The sequence below is a fragment of the Lepidochelys kempii genome, chromosome 11 (genome assembly GCF_965140285.1).
Source record: "Lepidochelys kempii isolate rLepKem1 chromosome 11, rLepKem1.hap1, whole genome shotgun sequence".
Taxonomy (NCBI): domain Eukaryota; kingdom Metazoa; phylum Chordata; order Testudines; family Cheloniidae; genus Lepidochelys; species Lepidochelys kempii.
This window is the reverse complement of record NC_136390.1, coordinates 10,413,789-10,434,020: the sequence shown is the minus strand read 5'-3', so window position 1 is coordinate 10,434,020 and position 20,232 is coordinate 10,413,789. Positions and strand designations below refer to the sequence as shown.

Genomic DNA, 20,232 nt, shown 5'->3' with positions numbered 1-20,232 from the left:
TAGAGAGTTGTTAAGTAATAAAAACATGTACCAGAGAGCAAAAGAATCAAGTGTTTGCTTTTGGGTAAATTGCTTTGGAATCAATAGGACTAGTGCTACATCCAAGTGTTTTCAGCTGTGCTCGAGGGACATGATTTTTCATTTGTAGCTGATTATGGTCTAATAGGATTTCAAAGATTTCTGGGTGGGAATACTTCACATCTCATTTCATTTGATTTTTTTCTGATGTTTCACTTATCATACTGATACCTACCCTTGGAATGAATCTCATTATCTTCCTTTTTAGTTGCCTGGACTAGATTTTTTTCCCGTTGGTCCCATGCCACCATTTAATTGGCATTTTTGAAATCTTTGGGGGATTTCAGAAAGAGCAAAGCAGCAGTTTGCATGATAGCAAAGCATGGATCACTGAAATAAAGAGATGATGTTACAAATCCTTTTAGTTTTGGCCCTCCCTCTTCTTTCTCCCCAACTTGCACATATTCTCTGTGGCTTGTGCTATTACATTTTCATAATGAAAATTAAGGACTTGAAAGGAATCCGTGAGGGAAGTAACCAGTACAGCCCAAGATGGACCAGTCTGATCCCTGACCTTTGCTGTCCAGTGATCGTGGTAGCCATAGTTATTTTTCTTTAGCAGCTCATAGGATGGGAACACACACATAGCTGTAAATATGGGTTTGGCAGGGAAATGAATGCACCCGTATTCAGAGCAGCCAAAGGCTCAGAAATAATATTCTGCTGTGACTATTCCAAACTGACATCTTGATGTTAGGATTATAAATGAAATCATTGTTCTGACAAAGGCCAAGACTAATAGAAAGCCTTTATTACTGGCCCATTGGCTAATTCTGCTTGTCTAACCCCTTTGGATGGACATAGTGTCAGCAAACATGCTCACAGAGGATGCTTTGTGTGAGATCTGGCCTGGTGAAGGATTACTAGGGGGCACAAGGATATCTCAATGACAAGTGTTCCTGACTAAAATTCACAATTTCCCCCCCCTAGGCCTCAAAAGAGAGAGTGACTGGGTTTTTAATCTACAGTTTGTATGAGTGATATTTGCTTTGTGTCCTATCACCCTTGTTATTCAACTTTTCTCTCGTTGCAAGCAGGTGGAGTGCTGCCTAAAGAAATGGTTTCTTCTTCTAAAATTTGGTGCAGTTGACAGCTGTCATATAGAAGCACTACACTTTAATATAGGTTCTTAGAGCTGGCCAATCTTAAAGAGCTCTAATCTGCTCTCTTTCCTCACACAGGGAATGTCTAGGAGCCAGAGACCCATACTGTGGCTGGGATAACAAACAGAAACGATGCACCACCATTGAGGACAGCTCCAACATGAGTCTGTGGACTCAGAATATTACTGAGTGCCCGGTAAGTGGAAATTAAAATAAAAGGGTAGAAAAATATATTGCACTGTGTGTGTGTCTGTGTGTGTGTGTGAGAGAGAGAGAGTGAGTGAGCATTATAGTCAGCCTATTGCTCAGAACATACCTTTCTATTCTCTAAGGTCTCTGAGTCCTGCTGGGGGCTTCCTAAACCCGCAGTTAAGTCAGAGCAGCCTCAAGGCTGCTTTAATTCATGCACTACTTCTCTCGGCTCTCTGTGGGTGTGGGAAATGAGAGTAGCTGAAGTGCCGTGCTCTCTGGCCCTGCCCAGCATGTCCGAACTCATCTCTGACACACACCTTATATGAGGGACCGGATAGAGTTCTTGTGACAATTCTGTTCTAGCCAGAGAAACTCCCTGTGCTGGGCTATATTCTATTGGAGAATCAGAAAGAGGCTGAACATAAACAGAGAATCAGGCCACGTGTGTGTGTGTGTGTGTGTGTGTGTTTGTAAGGGGAGAAGAATGCTAGAGTGGGGGGAGCATAAAGAAGGCAAGAGGGTGATAGGGTGTGTGTGTTAAAGTGGAGAGAATTTGATGTGTCAGTATGTAGGCGCAGTTGGAAGGGAAGGGTGATGGTGTATATCTATATATGAGAGAGAGAGATGAAATTGTAACCCTCCACTCATCTGACTAGGATTCAAACACAGTTTAAGGCACTCAAAGGGAACACTTTTCTGTTCTTGTCATGGTCTCTGAAATGTCATTGCAACAAACCAGCTTTGCATGCTTCAGTTTTGATCAGCAAGCTGGCTATCTTTCTGCCTATCATACCCAGTTTGTGGCTGCAGTCTTCAAAAGCTGCATGGCCAAGTTAATTCCTGCTGCTTGAACCATATCTGTAAGATGGCAGGAAAGAGAACTACTCTGATTACCTTGCAATGTGGAAAATTAAAATATTTCTCTTCAACCTCCATTGTTATCTAATGCCAATTAGTGTGCTAATGCTGCTAACTACAGCACGCTGAGAAGGGGCTGGGTGGGTTATATCTTCAATATGCTATTTATGTCTAGAGATGCTGGGATATTTATTTCCCTTATCTATCTTTCTTCTCAGAAAATTTCCCAGGAAATACTAGTCATTACTTCAATCCATCCTCTGCTTGGCAGGCTTAAGTCTTTTGCCACTGGATTCAAAGGCTTGTGTTTATAACCCTCTAGTGTGATGCTTCCTGATTGGACATGCTGTTATCTCTTCCTGTTTAATGCCTGTGTCTGTTGATAGGTGTGAGGTATTAATCCTATAGTTCGAACACATCCACCATGGCGAACGCTGGGGAACGTGCAATTCCAGATAATTGTTTCAAGGTTATAAAGGCTGCACAGAATATTCAGGAGCATTCTGAATATTGTGTGCTCCTAGGGACATGCATTTCACCTTTGTGTTAGAATTTAATATGCAGATAGTTTTAGGATTTTTATTATTAATATATTAATTTTCATCAATGTAGTACTTTTCACTCCAAGTACTTTAAAAACCACATACATTACAGAAATAACTTCCTCTCTTTCTCCCCTTCCCCCCCTTAACTGAACACATCAGAGATTGATATAGAATGGAACAGCTGATTTAAGGCCCTAATTCAGCAATGTATGGAAGCATGCACCCAATTTTAAGTGCATGGTAAACGCCTTGCTCAGTAGGGGCCTTACATTACAGTAAGCAGAAGAATGTTGTACCCATTTAAAAAGCAGTGGCATGTAGGTAAATAGAATGCAGTGACCGGAGTTGGAATTTGGCTGGGACACTGAAGTTAACAGGCCTGCCCTTGTGAAGAATGCCTCTCTATTATCTCGTTTGTTTTACTTCCTGTGTCTTGGAGAATCCAGATTTTTATCTTACTGGGTTTCAGGTACTTGATCCATAGTATTATTTCTTTCTCTCTCTCTCTCTCTCTCTCTCTCTCTCTCTCTCTCTCTCTCTCTCTCTCTCTCTCTCTCACACTCATGTTATTCAAGTTGCAAAGTCAAGCACTCAGGAGATTGGTCCTGCTTTGAGCAGGGGGTTGGACTAGATGTCCTCCTGAGGTCCCTTCCAACCCTGATATTCTATGAAGTTCCATGCGTAGCCCTGTGCTTTGTTCACTGCACTCTATTCAACTTCTGCTCTAGACAGAGAAAGATTAACTTCCTCAGGAGCTTTTCTGTGGCACTTATCCCTGTAGGATCTGAGTGCTTTACTAATTACTTTACTTTCACAAAATCTCTGTGAAGAAAGGGGTGATATTATCTCCATTTACAGGTGAGGAACTGAGGCAGAGAGAGTCTCAAGTCAGGCCCCTAGAAAATGAGGAACATGCAATTAGTGATCACCTGTGAAAAGTTTTTGTATAAGTGACTTGCCAAACATGACATTAGAACTCTGTGCAGAGGAAGGGAGAGAATCCAGTTTTCCAGGGCAACATTCAACTGCTGTAACCTTAAGGCTGTCCTTTCTCTTCCTGCAGTCCCCTGCCACATTCACTGTAAGCTTTTCAACTTCTGCTACTAATGAGACAAGGATCCTACAGACAACTGTCCTCTCTACTACACAACCCTGATGCATCCCCAGAGCAAGTCTATCCCGACAGGTTTCCCCTCTGCCCCACCTCAGACCCAGTCTCTTTGCCCATCCTCTCCTAGTCTCATTTTCCCATTTCTCTTCCTCTCCTATCTCCAGTTCCAGTCTTCCCCTACCTCATATATCTGTCTCTTGTACCCTCTGTGTTTGAATCAGCAGCTTCATCCTCCACCCTGCCTGGCCCAGTAGGGGGACCATGAAGAGCACAGATGAAACAGTCTCTCTGCTCTCAGCTCAAGTGCCCAGACCAAGGCCTGGCCCAGCCCTCAACTGTCTAGAGCTGCAGTTACAGAGAAAGTCCTGCTCTGTCCCCCCAAGCATGGATAAGCTCTTCAGGGAATTCAGCCTCTAAGAGAAGTCTCTATTGAGCTTGTGCAAACTGTGATTTTTTACAAAGGCTTATAACTTGGCCAAATTTGGCAGTTTTCCTAGGGATAACAAAAGGCACATCCCTGATTCAAAGGGCACCTCTCTGCCAAATTTCAAACCCCTGCTCCAAATCATGGGGGCACTAGAGCTGATGAAAGAAAAGGACACCAAAAATTTTTAACGTAGGGAAAACGATGCGTTTCTCCCTCGCCTTGGCTGAAATTAATAAATCAGCCGGAGGCAGACACCTGTCATGGAAAACCAGCTCAAATGTCTGAGTTTGGCAAAGCTGTATGGAACTGAAAACGGGGTCTTATAATGAAAAGTGTCGGGCAGCATTAATATTAGGTGGTGCTCACGAGCAATGGGTGAAGCTTCCCCTGGAGGAGGCTAGCTCCCTGTCCCATCTCTTCCACCTGTGGCCCCGCCCACACTCCACCCCCACTCCACCCTCCCGCCACCACTAACCGCGTTCCTCCTCTCCTCTGCCCCCCACGAGGCTCCCCGCATCCCTCCTTTCCTCCAGCCACTCCCCTGCGAGGCCTCCGCCGCTCCCCACTTCCCTCCTCTTCTCCGCACGTCCCCTTCCCTCAAGGCCCCTGCTGCTCACACGCTGTGCGTCCTTTCCCTCCTCCTCCCCTGCGAGGCCCCCACTGCCCGCAAGGACATGGTGAGCAGCGGGCAGGAGGGGATGAAAGAGAGGAGGGACGTGGGACAGTGGGGGCCTTGCGGGGCAGGGGAGGTGGAAGACAGGAGGGATGTAGCAAGCAATGGGGACCTCCTGGGGCTGGGGTGGAGTGGAGAAGAGGAGGGACTCACCAGACAGCAGCAGGCGGGGTAGGGACAGGAAGAGGCTGGGTACAGGTGGGGTCCCCACGGCCCAGCTGTCCGCTGGCGGCAGCTGCACCAGGAGAGGCTTAGCCTCCCCTGGCCTGTTACACTTGCCAGCTATGGTGGTGCTACCATCTCCACCTATCGTATTTGACTATATATCAAAAATATCTGCTCTACATGAAAACAGGTCAGTCTGGATTTTTAGCTTGGATTCTGAGCACCGCTGCTTTTGGGCCTGTTTCTGCATTCCTTGAACTCAGTGAGACATTTAAGTTATGTGAGCAGTGGAGGATTGGACCCTTCTGCATATGTTGGTCTATTTATGATTAACAAGGACTCTCTTACCTGATCATGTAATAATTTCAAAGATGTATTTGATGTACAGATTTTTTAAAAAATATCTTGTTTATATGATGGCTACAAAGGAACCACCACAGAGACCTGTTCTGAAAAAGATCAATGCATGATTTTTTATCCAAATTCCCGAGCTGGCTCTTTTCAAAATGTCACTACAAACCTAAGGATGGAATAATAATCCATACGTAATTTCTTAAGAAAAAAAACTTCCGATACTTGCAACGTGACATGTTTATAAATCTCAACATTTCAGCCATTTTGTTTATTTATTTAAATTTTGGGTTGTTTCCCAGTACCAGTTACGAGCCAATAATTATTTATCAGCTTTTTATTTTTAAAAACTGAAGCAATGGGCCATATCATACCATTGATTTCTAAGCAGAACTCCTCATGGAAATCAGCAAAAGCTTCTGGCTTAAAAATGAATCGCATGATCCAATATTTGGATTTTTACTTTTGAAAGGCAAAAAAAAAAAAAAAGAAGAAAATCCAGAATCAAATGTTTGAAAATAGCTCTCTTAATTTTCTAATTTTGTAACACCCAAGCTGTATTAATTTTGTGTCTGTATTTAAAATCACAAAAAGAAACAACGTACTCCTTTGGGACATCTTGCCTGGTAACCTTCAACCCAGAATGAATTTTTGCTGCTGAATGACAATCTGTTGAAAACAAAGGTTTGCAACAGATGCTTGAAACCCCTTAACCGCAATGTGACGAGCACAGTAACAGATCTAAATTACTTCCATGTCATTGCTGCGGATTGCCGAGGTTGTTAGAAGGACTGAGGGGGAAGATGTCGACTCTCAAAAGTGCCTACTTAAAGCTTAACACAAGGCCAGATGGGTGAGGAGGAATGAGAGAGTTCTACTCCCGATTCTACAATTGACTCACTGTGTGGCCTCAGACGTGTCTCTTAACCTTTTTGTGCCTCAGTTTCCTCATCTGTAAAACTGGGGAAAAGATGCTTACGTCACTGGCTAGTGCAGAATGATTGTAGAGCTTTTTGAAGCTGTAGAGTGATAAGGAATGTTGGTTTTATTTGCAGCTGTCTCTGGCTCAGTACTTGGGCCCGAAATGTTAGCCAGGGCCCCAGTCTGTTCTGTTCTTATCATTCTTGGAATGAGACCCCAAAGACCAATTTCCATGTTGCCTTTATTGGCAGTTTCTCTATAGCTGCAGGGTTTTGTGCAGCTCTGTGGGGGACATTTCACACTGGTGCTGACTCTTCTCTGATTCCCTTCTGTCTTCCCCCAGCAGGGGGAGCACTTGTGGGGAGGCAGGACCATATTCCTTGCATGCCTCACAAGAGACGGCAGGAACCAGGGGCAACTGGAGGTGCAGTTGCTGGGTGGCAGAGGAGGCACGAGTCACTTCCTTCCAGGTACCCCCGCACTCCTGCCGCCTCTGTCCCTCCCTGCAGCTCCAGGCAGCCTGGGAACCAGCAGGGAGAGCAGGGAGCAGTCAGAGGAGAGAGGTGCAGAGGTTGTCAGTTTCAGAGAGCTGACCCTGTGGCTGGGTGTTGTGGGGTTGGGGTTGGGTCTAGAATTGTAAATGTCACAGGAGATGCCTGACACCTGGTGAGTCTGTTTCCTTTCACTCCGACCATACTGCGGAAGCACAGTTCTGGAACAGCTCCAGGTGACATGCCCTACCACACCTTTGTCAGAGCCCTTCAGATTGGGCTGTCTCTGTGGGAGCTGCAAGGGAGCTGTAGGCTCAAGACAACACACAAATTGCACATCCTCAGGAAGTGGCATTGGGAACCCAGTGGATCTCAGACACAGTTATAGACACTGTCACCTCTAGGGCCTCTACACTTCCTCCCATGGCGGGCTAGGGTGCCCTGCTGCCTCCCCTATAGCTGCCTCACTTCATGTAGCCTCCCTGTTGGAGGCCACAGCGCACATACTGCACAGAATTAGTTTCTGCTGCTTATCATAGAATCATGGAATATCAGGGTTGGAAGGGACCTCAGGAGGTCATCGAGTCCAACCCCCTGCTCAAAGCAGGACCTATCCCCAATTAAATCATCCCAGCCAGGGCTCCGTCAAGCCTGACCTTAAAAACTTCTAAGGAAGGAGATTCTACCACCTCCCTAGGTAACGCATTCCAGTGTTTCACCACCCTCCTAGTGAAGAAGTTTTTCCTAATATCCAACCTAAACCTCCCCCACTGCAACTTGAGACCATTACTCCTTGTCCTGTCCTCTTCTACTACTGAGAATAGTCTAGAACCATCCTCTCTGGAACCCCCTTTCAGGTAGTTGAAAGCAGCTATCAAATCCTCCCTCATTCTTCTCTTCTGCAGACTAAACAATCCCAGTTCCCTCAGCCTCTCCTCATAACTCATGTGTTCTAGACCCCTAATCATTTTTGTTGCCCTTCGCTGGACTCTCTCCAATTTATCCACATCCTTCTTGTAGTGTGGGGCCCAAAACTGGACGCAGTACTCCAGATGAGGCCTCACCAATGTCAAATAGAGGGGAATGATCACGTCCCTCGATCTGCTGGCTATGCCCCTACTTATACAACCCAAAATACCATTGGCCTTCTTGGCAACAAGGGCACACTGCTGACTCATATCCAGCTTCTCGTCCACTGTCACCCCTAGGTCCTTTTCCGTAGAACTGCTGTCTAGCCATTCGGTCCCTAGTCTGTAGCTGTGCATTGGGTTCTTCCGTCCTAAGTGCAGGACCCTGCACTTATCCTTATTGAACCTCATCAGATTTCTTTTGGCCCTATCCTTCATTTTGTCTAGGTCCCTCTGTATCCTATCCCTGCCCTCCAGCGTATCTACCACTCCTCCCAGTTTAGTATCATCTGCAAATTTGCTGAGAGTGCAATCCACACCATCCTCCAGATCATTTATGAAGATATTGAACAAAACTGGCCCCAGGACCGACCCCTGGGGCACTCCACTTGACACTGGCTGCCAACTAGACATGGAGCCATTGATCACTACCTGTTGAGCCCGACAATCTAGCCAACTTTCTACCCACCTTATAGTGCATTCGTCCAGCCCGTACTTCTTTAACTTGCTGACAAGAATACTGTGGGAGACCATGTCAAAAGCTTTGCTAAAGTCAAGAAACAATACATCCACTGCTTTCCCTTCATCCACAGAACCAGTAATCTCATCATAGAAGGCGATTAGATTAGTCAGGCATGACCTTCCCTTGGTGAATCCATGCTGACTGTTCCTGATCACTTTCCTCTCGTGTAAGTGCTTCAGGATTGAGTCTATTGATTCTTCTTCTATTCTGTTACGCTAGACAGAGAGGAGCTGGTGCAGCCTAGAGCAGCAGTATCCTGACAGCTGGTTCTGGCTGGAGTTTGTGAAGAGCACAGGTCTATTATTGTGGCAGCTGGCAGAGCAAACCAAACTAAAGCAGGGTACGGGGGCAACCGTGCTCAGCAAACTCATCTCTCTTCTGTAAGGCCCTTGACTTCACTTTGCACCAGAATTTTGTGACCTTACACTTGTGCATCGCCTAGGAGCCTCTGTGAGATGGGCAACTTCCTGTAGCAAAAGAAAGAGAGAGAGAGGGGTGGGGGATGGGAGTGATTGTAGTATTAATTTCGATAGGAAGATTGTTTGATTAAATAATTGTGTCTGGGTGGTTGTTGGCTTTTTTTTAAGTATAAATCATGACCAACATGCAAGGTTATTTTTCATTTGTAGGGTAATTTAGCGATCTTGAAGGCATGAGCACGAGCAGATACTGACCTCACACCTATCAATCCTAGTCTGAAACTTCCCCTTATTCCAGTTTTTTGCACTTGCATGATTACCCTGATGTCTTTATTATTATTATTATGTATTTGTGTTGTAATGCCTGGTACCCCCAAGTCACAGAGCACAAGCCCATAGTGCCAGGTGCTGTACAAACACAGAATAAGAAGACAGCGCTTGCCCCAAAGCTGCATATATTCAAGTTTTCTGGAGACGAGTGGCACAGCCTACTAGATAAGGCACTGGACTGGCCACAGGAGACCTGTGCTCTATTCCTTGCTTTCCCATTAACCTGCTGTGTGACCTTGAGCAAGTCATTTCACTTACCTGTATGTGTCTGTTTCATCTCCCCTCCTTTCCCTGTGTTATCTAATTAGATTGTAAGCTGCTTGGGACAGGGACCGTCTCCTACTATGTGTTTGTATAGCGCCTCACACAGTGGGGCTCTGAGCTCAGCTGGATGCTACAGTCATATAAATAATAAATTCTAGGGGAATAGTCTCGCACATTGCAGCAGTACTTCAGTAAACTGTGGAGTTTGGGACTGTTAACAGAGGAAGCCAGTGGTGAGGCTGCTAGTGGGCAGTGCCTACTGCCTATCATGCCGAGGAATATTGTCTCATTGCTCAATTGTTGTCCCTGTCTGTCCATATCCACCTGTTGTCTCTTGTCTTATCCTTAGATTGTAAGCTCCTTGGGGCAGGGACTGTGTATTTGTTCTGTGCTTGCACAAGACCTAGCCCAGTGGACTCCTGGTCCATGACTTGGGCTCCCAGGTGCTAGGGTAAGACAAATAAATAATAACCACAAAATGTAGTGGTGTCTTAAAGGCTGAGGCGGTGTGAGATGATGTCTGAAGGTGTGGCGGTTTTGTGAGGTAGGCAGACAGTGCTCTTGTGGGTTGCGGTAGTCACCTGAGGGAGCTTTGCTGCTTGTATATGCATGTTAGGTATGCAGGATGGAATTCTGAGGGTAAATACTGGCTCAGCGTCATCTGAAAATAACCCCAGCTTTTGAATCCTGCTCACAGGCACAGACAGCTCCTGTCCAAGCTGCATCTTAATGCTCTCAGCAGCTGTGTTTGCCCTGTCTATTGTGGTGCTGTCTCCAGAAATGTAAACTCTCTGCAGTGACTTCTTATGTTTTGTTTTTTTTAAATTAGGTGAAAAACCTGACAACAAATGGGAGATTGGGGCCCTGGTCCCCGTGGCAACCATGTGAGCATTTGGATGGGGACAGCACAGGCTCTTGTATGTGCAGGTCACGGTCCTGTGACAGCCCTCGCCCTCGCTGCGGGGGTCGTGTCTGCGAAGGGGCCAGGATCGAGATAGCAAATTGCTCAAGGTACCTCTGCATGGCTGGGAGGGGAACAGGGTGGTTCCTAAATGTCTGGTCTCCTCAACTACATTTCCACTGGTATCGTCTTGTCTCTGGGCCACATTTGGCCCAAGGGGTAAGTGGGTGCAACTCCAGTCCAAATCAATAGGAGCTGCAGGGACACGGCTCCTCTGATAAACAGGCTGAATGTGTCTCAAGTGAGGCACCCAAGAGCTGAGAGGCTCCCAAGTGAGTGGATGTATTGGAAAACGGACCTAGCCTCTCTGGGCTCACTTCCCCCAGCTGTACAGTAGGAATAGTGAGACAACAGTGCAGTGGCAGGAGGCTTAGTTAGGTAATGACTGAACAGTGCTGTGAAGATTAAAACGTGCTAAGCACACTAGTGTTTCTAGCCTTGGAAGTGTGGCCAAATGGAGGAGGCTGGGAGACAGCATATTGCACAGGAGCATTCAGGTGCCTCCTTTGTGTGCCGGATCCCTGAGTTAGTGAACCATCAGCATCACGCCACGCAGGGGATTGCTGCCGGCTGGCTGCATGAGACAAGGGCAGGCCTAGGAAAGCATCTCTAGTCAGGACAGAACTTGCTTATGTCCCATTGCAGTCAGTGGAACTTAATCATGGATCTGAAGTTAAGCTTGTGCTTAAGTGCTTCCCTAATAGAGATCGGCTTAGGTCTGTGTTTCTTTCCTGAGTTGGGATCCTACATAGCTTTAATCTACCTTAGCCCCTCTTTAAACACTCCTCATACTGAGTAGGCCTCGCTTCCTCCCCCAAGCTCAGCCCTGCTCTTGGCAGCAAAAGGATCAGCTACATTTGTTAAGGGTAATATTTTAATTGCAGTGTATTCTTCCAGCTGTGCTGCTTACCCAGCAGAGCCAGCCATTCCTGCCACTGCTCTGCTGCCCCATATTGAGCGGAGCCCTCTTGAGGCAGCCCTTTCTGTCACTGACTGATGTCAGGCCCACCAGAGGGACAAGCATTTCAGCATCACTCATGTTATAGGCTTCGGTCCAGCGGGAAAAGTGGTGGGAACAGCCTGTAAGAAGAGGCTGAAATATGTATTCCATCATAAAACATAGGAAGGCAGCAAGGTTTGAAAAATAGGGACATCTGGTCATCTTGCATCCACTTAAGCCCTAGAATTTCCTTTAATTGACTTCATATGCCATTGGGATGTTTCCGCAGAGAGAAAGCAGGATGTTTAAAGATGAGTTTTATTAGAAAACAGGAGTTGGAAATCTGAAAATGGAAACTTTTTGTTGCCATTAAGAATCCTTTCTACTTGGAATACAAATCACCTGATGGCAGGAAGTGTTATTTTTATGAGGAATGTTTTTTGTATATATTTATTTTTCTTTTCCTGCTACAACAGCAACAAAAATCCTCCTTGTAGTGTTTTTCCCTTTTAAGATTTTGCATAAAACCTCTCCTCCTGGAGTGAGGACTGGCAGGTGAGAGGTAGGTTAAAACATGGAAGAGTAAGATTTTCATATAAAAGGATCTCTCGTTCCTTCACCTGTGTGGGGAGGAGGGGATATCCAGCACTGTTCTGAAGTCAGACTGCTCAGAGAAGGCACGAGCTGATAACGAACACAAAAAACATTCAGGGGAACTTGGGTTTTAACTTTCATCCTGTACCATGATTGGTGCCAGGCTAAAACGCACTTGTTGCCAGCAGTGTTATTAGTTCAGTAAAGGTTTTGAAAAGTAACATCTGTTTTCCACCTCAGCTTTCGAGCATGGCTGTAACAGGAGAGCACCTGAGTCGTTGCTTTAGCAGACATTAGAAAGTGGCATTTTTTACAAAATGAGATTGCTGGACTAGAAACAGTAGCACATTGAGATGAGGTCTTCAGGCAGAGAGATAGTTGCCTATCTGGTGGCACAGTCTGAGATGAGAATCTGCGGCGCATGAAAGACCGTAATCTAATTCTTCTGTCCCCTGGTCCTATTGAGATTTGCGATCGAGTAGTACTGCCAACCCCTGTCGGACATCAGGCCCCCAAAATTGTGAGATTGGCTTAAAAATCATGAGAGATTTTTTTTTTAATGTAATAAGTGTTGGGGGTTTTAATTTGCCTTCTGGTTTCTGCACATCTAGGGTGACACTAAGGTCAGATTTTTCAGACTTTTCTCTGCAACCATGAAAGCTAGATGATACCAATTTTTTTTAACTGAAAGCTGAGATTAAAAGCAGGATTCCAGGAGCTGGAGCTTTAAGAAAAACACCAAAATATCACAAGATTCATGATAAAATCCTGAGATAGCAACACTAGTTATAGCAAATCTGTAGTGTCAGTGTGCCCTCAATGGAGAGGGGTAGTTTTCCCAACACCTGGGCATTGGCAGAGCTGGTTTTGCTGACCCACCACACCTGAATCCCATTCAGTGGGAGGACCAGTTCATGCAACGGGGTTGGGTTTTAACATGCAAATTTTTGGGTCTGCTGTTGTGTGAGCACATTGGCTAGAGAGGGAAGGTAAAGAGATATTGGAGGGGGTTAGTCAATGAAACTTATAGAGGAATGGGATTGAAGGGAAAGGGAAATCATCATCAGTAACACCACAGAAAACTCAGAGAATCCTCGGGTGGGACTTTCAAATTGCTCAGCATTGGCTTAACTCTGCTGTGTTTGAAGTCAGCGGGAGTTTTGCCATCAACTCCAGTGGGAGTGGAGTTAGGACAAGGCTGAGTGCTTCTGAAAATCCCAGTCCTAACTTGGGGTCTATCGCTTGGGTCTGGCTGAAATGAAGTGAGCCTTTTTAGAACAGTGTATCCCAGTGATTTAGTGGGGCTGCCCCTTAAGAACTTTACAGCCTAAGACTTTGAGTATAGCACAAAACTGGAAGAATTGTAATTAACCCAAATAGCCTGTTTTCTCATCTGCCCCCTCCCTTTGTCTCTGTCAGAAATGGAGCTTGGACACCCTGGTCCACCTGGGCCCAATGCAGCACCTCCTGTGGGATTGGCTTTCAGGTCCGTCAGAGATCGTGCAGCAACCCTGCTCCGCGGTATGGGGGCAGGGTCTGTGTTGGACAGAGCAGAGAAGAGAGGTAAGAGGCATTCCCAGCCCAGACACTAGACGGTCTTTCATCCAGGGCAGTGCATTCACTTTCGAGGCTATAAATATGTACCAGCGGGAAGGATGGGTCTTAAGTTAACGTAGATGAAACACAAAGAGCTAGTGTTAATGCAGTGTTAGGGCTTACCAGTGAAGCACATAGAAGTGAGGGAATTTCAGAGTTAAAATGCATTAGTTCGCCCACATTGACCATGCTCTATATTGTAACAAACCTGTGACATCTAAGGCCTTGTCTACACTAGTGTGGTGGGTCGACTTAAGTTATGCTACTCCACCTAAATAAATAACACAGCTTAGGTCGACTTAACGCAGTGTCTTCACTGTGCTGTGTCAATGGGAGACATTCTCCCACTGACTTACCTTACTCTTCTTGGGGAGCTGGAGTACTGGAGTCAACCGGAGAGCGCACAGCTGTGGATTTAGCGGGTCTTCACTAGATCTGCTAAATAGACACCTGCTGCATCGATTGCAGCAGCGTTGATCTCCCCGGTAGTGAAGACAAGCCCTAAGACTTCACAGTTACCACCGTGCTGCATGCTGTGGTTTCTCAGTAGTAGCAGGGATAGAACTGAGATCTTCTTACCCCCAACACAGATGATCCTATCTCGTGTGCTAAAAGAGAATCTCTGTTAGCAGATACTCAGTTGGGCAGTTCTGATTCCACCCACTAGAGGGCAGTGGTGTACATACATTCTAGTCAGTGTACACATCAGTTGCACCTTAATTACAACTCCAGTTCACTCCGTTAGGTCAGTGTTAATGGTAATTATGCGCGAAAAAGAAAGAACCCAGCTTGACCTTCAGATCTCAGATTGAGTTTGCAGGGTTCGGCATGGGAAAAATCTGTTTTTACTTGAAAACTGAGGAAATTTGATCTGGAATTGTTGAAAGACAATAAATTTGGAATGCACAATACGTCTTCCACAGAATCACTTCTCAGAGTCCAGCCACTCTTTAAGCAAATGCTTTAAAGTATCCCCGTGTGGTTTCTAGCTTTGACATTTCATTAAAGGCCACTTCTACTTGGCAGCAGATTTTTGCTGGTCTCTTGAGTAGTGACTTAAGACAGGTTTCTCTGTGTTTTTCACTGTGCAAAGGGTAATTCATTTCCACTTTCTTGACTCTGGACGTCTCTGTTTGGCTTGATTTGTGGCCATTCAAAAGGAACTTTAAAGACTGCATGGCAGTCAGTTGTGGTCTAAGTTTAAAGACTGGAGTGATTAAAATTCAGATGGAGTTTGATTCAAAAGCTGAACAAAAATGATGTTCCCTTTTTAAAAGGAAACATGAAACAACATTGATCTGCTATTAGGTATAGCCCAACTTCAAACACTAGTTACCTGTGTTCAAAACATCAATAAGGGCGAGATTTTTGAAAGACCAGCTTGTCATGGTGTTGCCAGGTGTCCAGTTTTCGACCGGAATGCAGTGCTGACGGGGCCGCTAAAAGTCCAGTTGGTGGCGGAACGGGGCTAAGGCAGGCTCCTTGCTTGTCCTGGTTCCGCACAACTCTCGGAAGCGGACGGCATGTCCAGCTCCTAGGTGCAGGGTGGCCACAGGGGCTCCATGCGCTGCCCCTGCCCCTAGCACCGGCTCTGCAACTCCTCATTGGCCAGGAACCGCAGCCAATGGGAGCTGCAGGGGCAACGCCTGCAGGTGTGGGCAGCGTTCAGAGCCCCCTGGCCCCTCTGCCTAGGAGCCGGACATGCTGGCCGCTTCCGAGAACTGGGCGGAGCCAGGACAGGCAGGGAGCCTGCCTTAGCCCTGTTGTGCCACTGATCGGGAGCTGCCTGAGGCAAGCACTGCCCAGCTGGAGCCCGCACCCTGAACCCCCTCCTGCACCCGAGCCCCCTGCCCAAGGTCAGAACCCCCTCCTGCATCCTAACTCCCTCCCAGAACCTGTACCCCTAACCCCAACCCCCTGCTCCAGCTCTGAGCCCCCTCCCGCACCCCATACCCCCTCACCCCCGGCCCCACCCCAGAGTCCACACCCCCAGCCAGCGCCATCATCCCGGCCCACATCCCTACCCCCTGCCCCAGCCCTGAGCCTGCTCCCACACCCTGAGCCCCCTCATTTCTGGCCCCAGCCAGAGCCCTCACCCTCTCCTACACTCGGTGAAAGTGAGTGAGGGTGGGGGGGAGGCGGGGATGGAGTGAATGGGGGTGGGGCCTCAGAAGGGGTGGGGAAGGGGTGAGGCCTCGGAGAAGGGGCATGGCAGGAGCATGGCAAGGGGGTTCAGTTTTGTGCGATTAGAAAGTTGGCAACCCTAGTTTGCCAAGGGCTCAGCACCTGTAACTGGGGACAGATTGAAGAGCTCCACTCCCATTTAGGCAACTAAAATGAGGGCCAGATTTCCAAAATGCTCAGCACCCAGCTCAGCATCCATTGTGACACATGTGGGTTGGGGGCATGGCTTTTTTGGAAATCTGAGTGATTTTGCTATCCAAATGAGATCTGAACTCTTTTGAAAATATGCCCCTGACTGTGGGTTCTGAGCTTGTTGGCAAATCTCCCCCTAATTGGTTAACCACCTTGGGTTAAGTGCAAAGGGTGAAATTCATTCCTGTGCGGCGTGCCAGCAAAGCCCACACTTCCCTTAAATTTGACTTTGGTGGCACATGAATGTCACCCAAAACGTATGTAATGGCTGTGATCTTGCTTTGGGGGTGCCATTTAAAGCCCATATTCCTCTGTCCTTTGGATGCCTCTAGTAAGTGACAGGGATTCTCTGATGTGCTTCGCCCACGCTCTTTCAGGTTCTGCAATGAGAACAGTCCATGCCCATTACCAATATTTTGGTCTTCATGGGGCCCCTGGAATAAATGTAGTGCGAATTGTGGTGGAGGGATACATTCCAGGCAGAGGTCCTGTGAGAATGGCAACACCTGTCTGGGCTGCGCTGTGGTATGTATTATTTACTGACATTGCATTCAGCCTACAGGAATCTTGTGCGTTTATTTTTTCATTTTTTGTGCTAGTAAAAAATGCCAGGAGCAACTTCTCCTGCTAGGGAAGGTGCTGGGGAGAATGGTAGGTCGTGGAGTCATGCTATATTGGGAGTTAGCCAAAGCTAATGGAACTTGATGTGGGGGTGGAGGGAGGGAGGGGTGTCTTTACACTGACTTCAGCTGGCTTTTGATCAGGCCTTTTGCCCTCATTAGTCTGGGAAAGTGAGAGCATTCCAGCAGTTTTTTTCTTTTACATCTCACTCTCGTGGAGGATCCTTCTGCAGTTAGCGGGAGCCCTGCACATACTGCAGAAATGGGTCTCGCACTTATTTGACAATGGAAGGTATATCTAATCAGCCTGCTGGTGATACACTGGTTCACATTTCCATTGTATTTCTACACAGTTTGTCAGCTGATGGGTGCATTGTATTTTTAATGAGTTGGTTTTAGTAAGGTTTTTCTTTATGAAGGGTTTTTCTCAGTGTAAGCAGATTTGATCAGGGATCTCTGATTTTGTTCACAAGCCATTTGGCATCTACTCTAGAGTCATATAAAGTCTTGAAGCAGGAATATTCTTATCCCCTGCCAGAAGGAATTCCCTTATTCTTTTTTAAAAACAGGAACTCGGTGTTATTCATTGGAATTCATCCTGTAACATGGTGGTGATGGGGTTATCAGAATCCAGGACCACCTTGCTATCCGCCGATACAGAACTTCTACAAATGTCAGTAGGAACTCGGATCTAGACTGAAGACCTATATGGCCCATTGCCTTCACCATGTATGCAGAAACCCAAATTAAAAGACAGGTTTTCTAAAAGCCTCTTTAGAAGTAAACGGCTAGTGCCACAATTGGAATATAAAGTGCTGGAGAATGGGCTAATGTTTTTACTTCAGTGATGGGCCATGCACTTCCGTAGACTTAACTTTCAGGATCGTCCCACTGCTCTTCACAGCCAGAGATTTACTATCGTTATAATTTATTTCATTTATTACTTGCATTATGGCCACTCCAAAAATGTGTTAGGCTCTATCCGAATGTGTGTAAAGACCTGTTCCCTGCTCCAAAGAGCTTGCAAACTGCAAAGAAACAAAAACAAAGGAAGGTCACAAGCCAGTGGGTGAAATTCATCCCGTGCCAAGGACCTGTATGAGGCCTCTGCACCAGTTAGCTCCCAGTTAATCCCTCTGGATCATGCTGTCCTTCTGCATGGGGATGAATTGTATCTGGAGCAATCAGGGTGATGCAGGTGCATGCCTTCTTAGATCCACTTGTTTTCGTGCTGATTTCTTGAGTGTAAAGGAGTTCCTCCCTCTAAGCTGTGCTGCAGACATGTTATAGTTATTAAGTTCATCCATAAGCACGTTGGGAGTAACGAGAAATGGTTTTCCTGGTTGGTAGGAATACAAGACCTGCAATCCAGAGGGCTGCCCAGAGGTGCGCAGAAACACGCCCTGGACCCCCTGGATGCCCGTGAACCTCACCCAGAATGGAGCCCGCCAAGAGCAGCGCTTCCGCTACACCTGCCGCGCCCAGCTGGCTGATCCTCACGAGCTGCAGTTTGGGAGGAAGAAGACGGAGAGTCGGTTCTGCCCCAATGACGGCTCAGCAGTTTGTGATACCGACTGTACGTCCCGCCGGCTCACCCAGAGCCCTAAGCCAGGCTCACCTTTGCATCCTTTGTGGTGGTGAAAGGGGGACGCAGACATGAATAAACGTGGACCTGTGCTCTGACACCACCACATACTGCAGGGATGGCAAGAATCTCTAGACCCGACTGTCCCTGACCATGCAGGGAGGCTGCAAGGAGCAATTGTTCCCCTGCACTCAAGGCGACACAGTCTTTTAATCCTTGTGCTTATGGGAATGTAGGGACTGCTTCCTCCTATGCCCGCAGGGGGCTGAGATGCTGCAGGTGGGGGCATGGCCTCACCCATTCTCTCTAGTGGGGAGGGCTATCCTGAGTTGTGGCATGTACGCTCCCACTGCGTGCTCCGGAGGTTCAAGGGGAAAGCAGAAATCCTCCTGGCGCTGCCTGTGGGGTCAAGACCCTCTGTGTTGCCCCCTAGCACAGGTCAGTGAATTTCAGGCCCGGTCTGGCCCTAGTCAGTTTGTTGCCCGTGTGATATTGTTTTTCACTTTGTTCGGTTTGCACAGGGAAACCAGATTGCTCCCTTTCACTTCCCTTTCAGTTTCACTCCGGAGCAGTTGAGCCATGCTGTTGGCACTGGGTTTCCAGCACTGCAGGGGGATGCAGTTTCCCCAGAATTCCTCCCCAGATCCTGAATATGGAATGAGTTTGTTTCCATGACAAAGCTCTGCCTGAAAATTAACACTTTTGTGTCTTGTTTGTGCTTCTTGAAGCTCTAGTTGACGACCTTCTAAAGACTGGTAAAACCTCTGCACGGATTATCAATGGGGGCTGGTCCTTTTGGGGGGCCTGGTCATCGTGTTCCAGGGACTGTGAATTGGGCTTTCGGATCCGGAAGAGAACATGCACAAACCCAGAGCCTAAAAATGGCGGCCTGCCCTGCGTGGGGTCAGCAATGGAATACCAAGATTGTAACCCACATCCCTGCCCAGGTAAAAATAATTTCTTTCCTCCGCAAAATTATGTGCTCTTCTCATGAAGACTCAATAGTTCTAAACGTCTGTTTGTAACTTACATCGCTTTTTTTAAAGTATTTTAAATAAGCTTTGGGCAGCCTGATACATGCACACTTCAGTGCTATGCCGTATACCCTCTGTCACCCCTAGAGGGTGACATACCAACATGCTCTAGAGGCGGCACTGTAGGTTACTTTCCATGCACACTTGAGCAGACATAGTGCTCCATCCAACAGAGGGCAGTGTGGTGCCCTTACCCCTGGTGAGAGAACAACAAATGTGGATTACTACTGTGTAGAGATGCTTGTTGTGGCAAATTTTTTGTGTGAACACTTGTTTCTTCTCACTTCCCGCCTCTCCCGCATATGTAATGGGGATCTCCTCCCAACATCAATTAGCATTTCCTGCATGGCCAGCAGGGAGTATTTGTGCCAGGTTACCTGTTTTTTGAGTTAGTCCTCATGTTTTTGTTGCACTTCTGGTCCAGAATAGTTCTCATAGTGAAGGCCCTACTTGAATTGCAGGATGATTGTCAAAAAATTGCACTGCGTTGAGGATAAGCCATGGAGAATCGTATCAAAGTAATAATGGGTCTTATGATTTGTGGTAATAAGGTCCATTATTCCTTTTCTGTGATTTTCTGCTGTCGGCACCCCAGGGCTGAGAGCAGCAGACCTGGACTAAGAGCCAGGGCTCCCACTGTCAGCCACCGGGGCGGATGAGGCTCCCACTGGGGAAGCCTAATATTGTGGGATCCGCAATTCCCGCAGTATTGCGAATTAGGTAGGGCCTTACTCATAGTCCATGGGCTCCCCCCACTCCACTCCTCTTCACCCTGTAGAAACAATTTCAGCAGTCACTTCACCACTGAACAGTAACTATATTTAGCCACTTCCTGTGAAGCACTTTATGCCTTAGGTGTGAAATTGCTACAACTGCTAAGTACCATTATGAGCAGTATCACGTATTATATTTCTTATATTTTAAAATCTCAAAGGCCAAGCTAAATGG

The 20,232-nt window shown here is 46.8% G+C and overlaps 1 protein-coding gene across 11 annotated transcripts in view; it reads left to right on the top strand.

Annotated features, from left to right (window-relative positions):
- Positions 1-20,232, top strand: part of SEMA5B (semaphorin 5B) — a 363,514-nt gene that overhangs the window by 307,284 nt on the left and 35,998 nt on the right. For all 11 annotated transcript variants that reach the window (XM_073305098.2, XM_073305088.2, XM_073305090.2 and 8 more), the window contains 6 exons: positions 1,260-1,377; positions 10,408-10,589; positions 13,493-13,636; positions 16,423-16,570; positions 18,016-18,241; positions 18,979-19,197. In XM_073305098.2, coding sequence (XP_073161199.1) covers positions 1,260-1,377; positions 10,408-10,589; positions 13,493-13,636; positions 16,423-16,570; positions 18,016-18,241; positions 18,979-19,197 — 1,037 coding nt within the window. The remainder of the gene's footprint in view (positions 1-1,259; positions 1,378-10,407; positions 10,590-13,492; positions 13,637-16,422; positions 16,571-18,015; positions 18,242-18,978; positions 19,198-20,232) is intronic.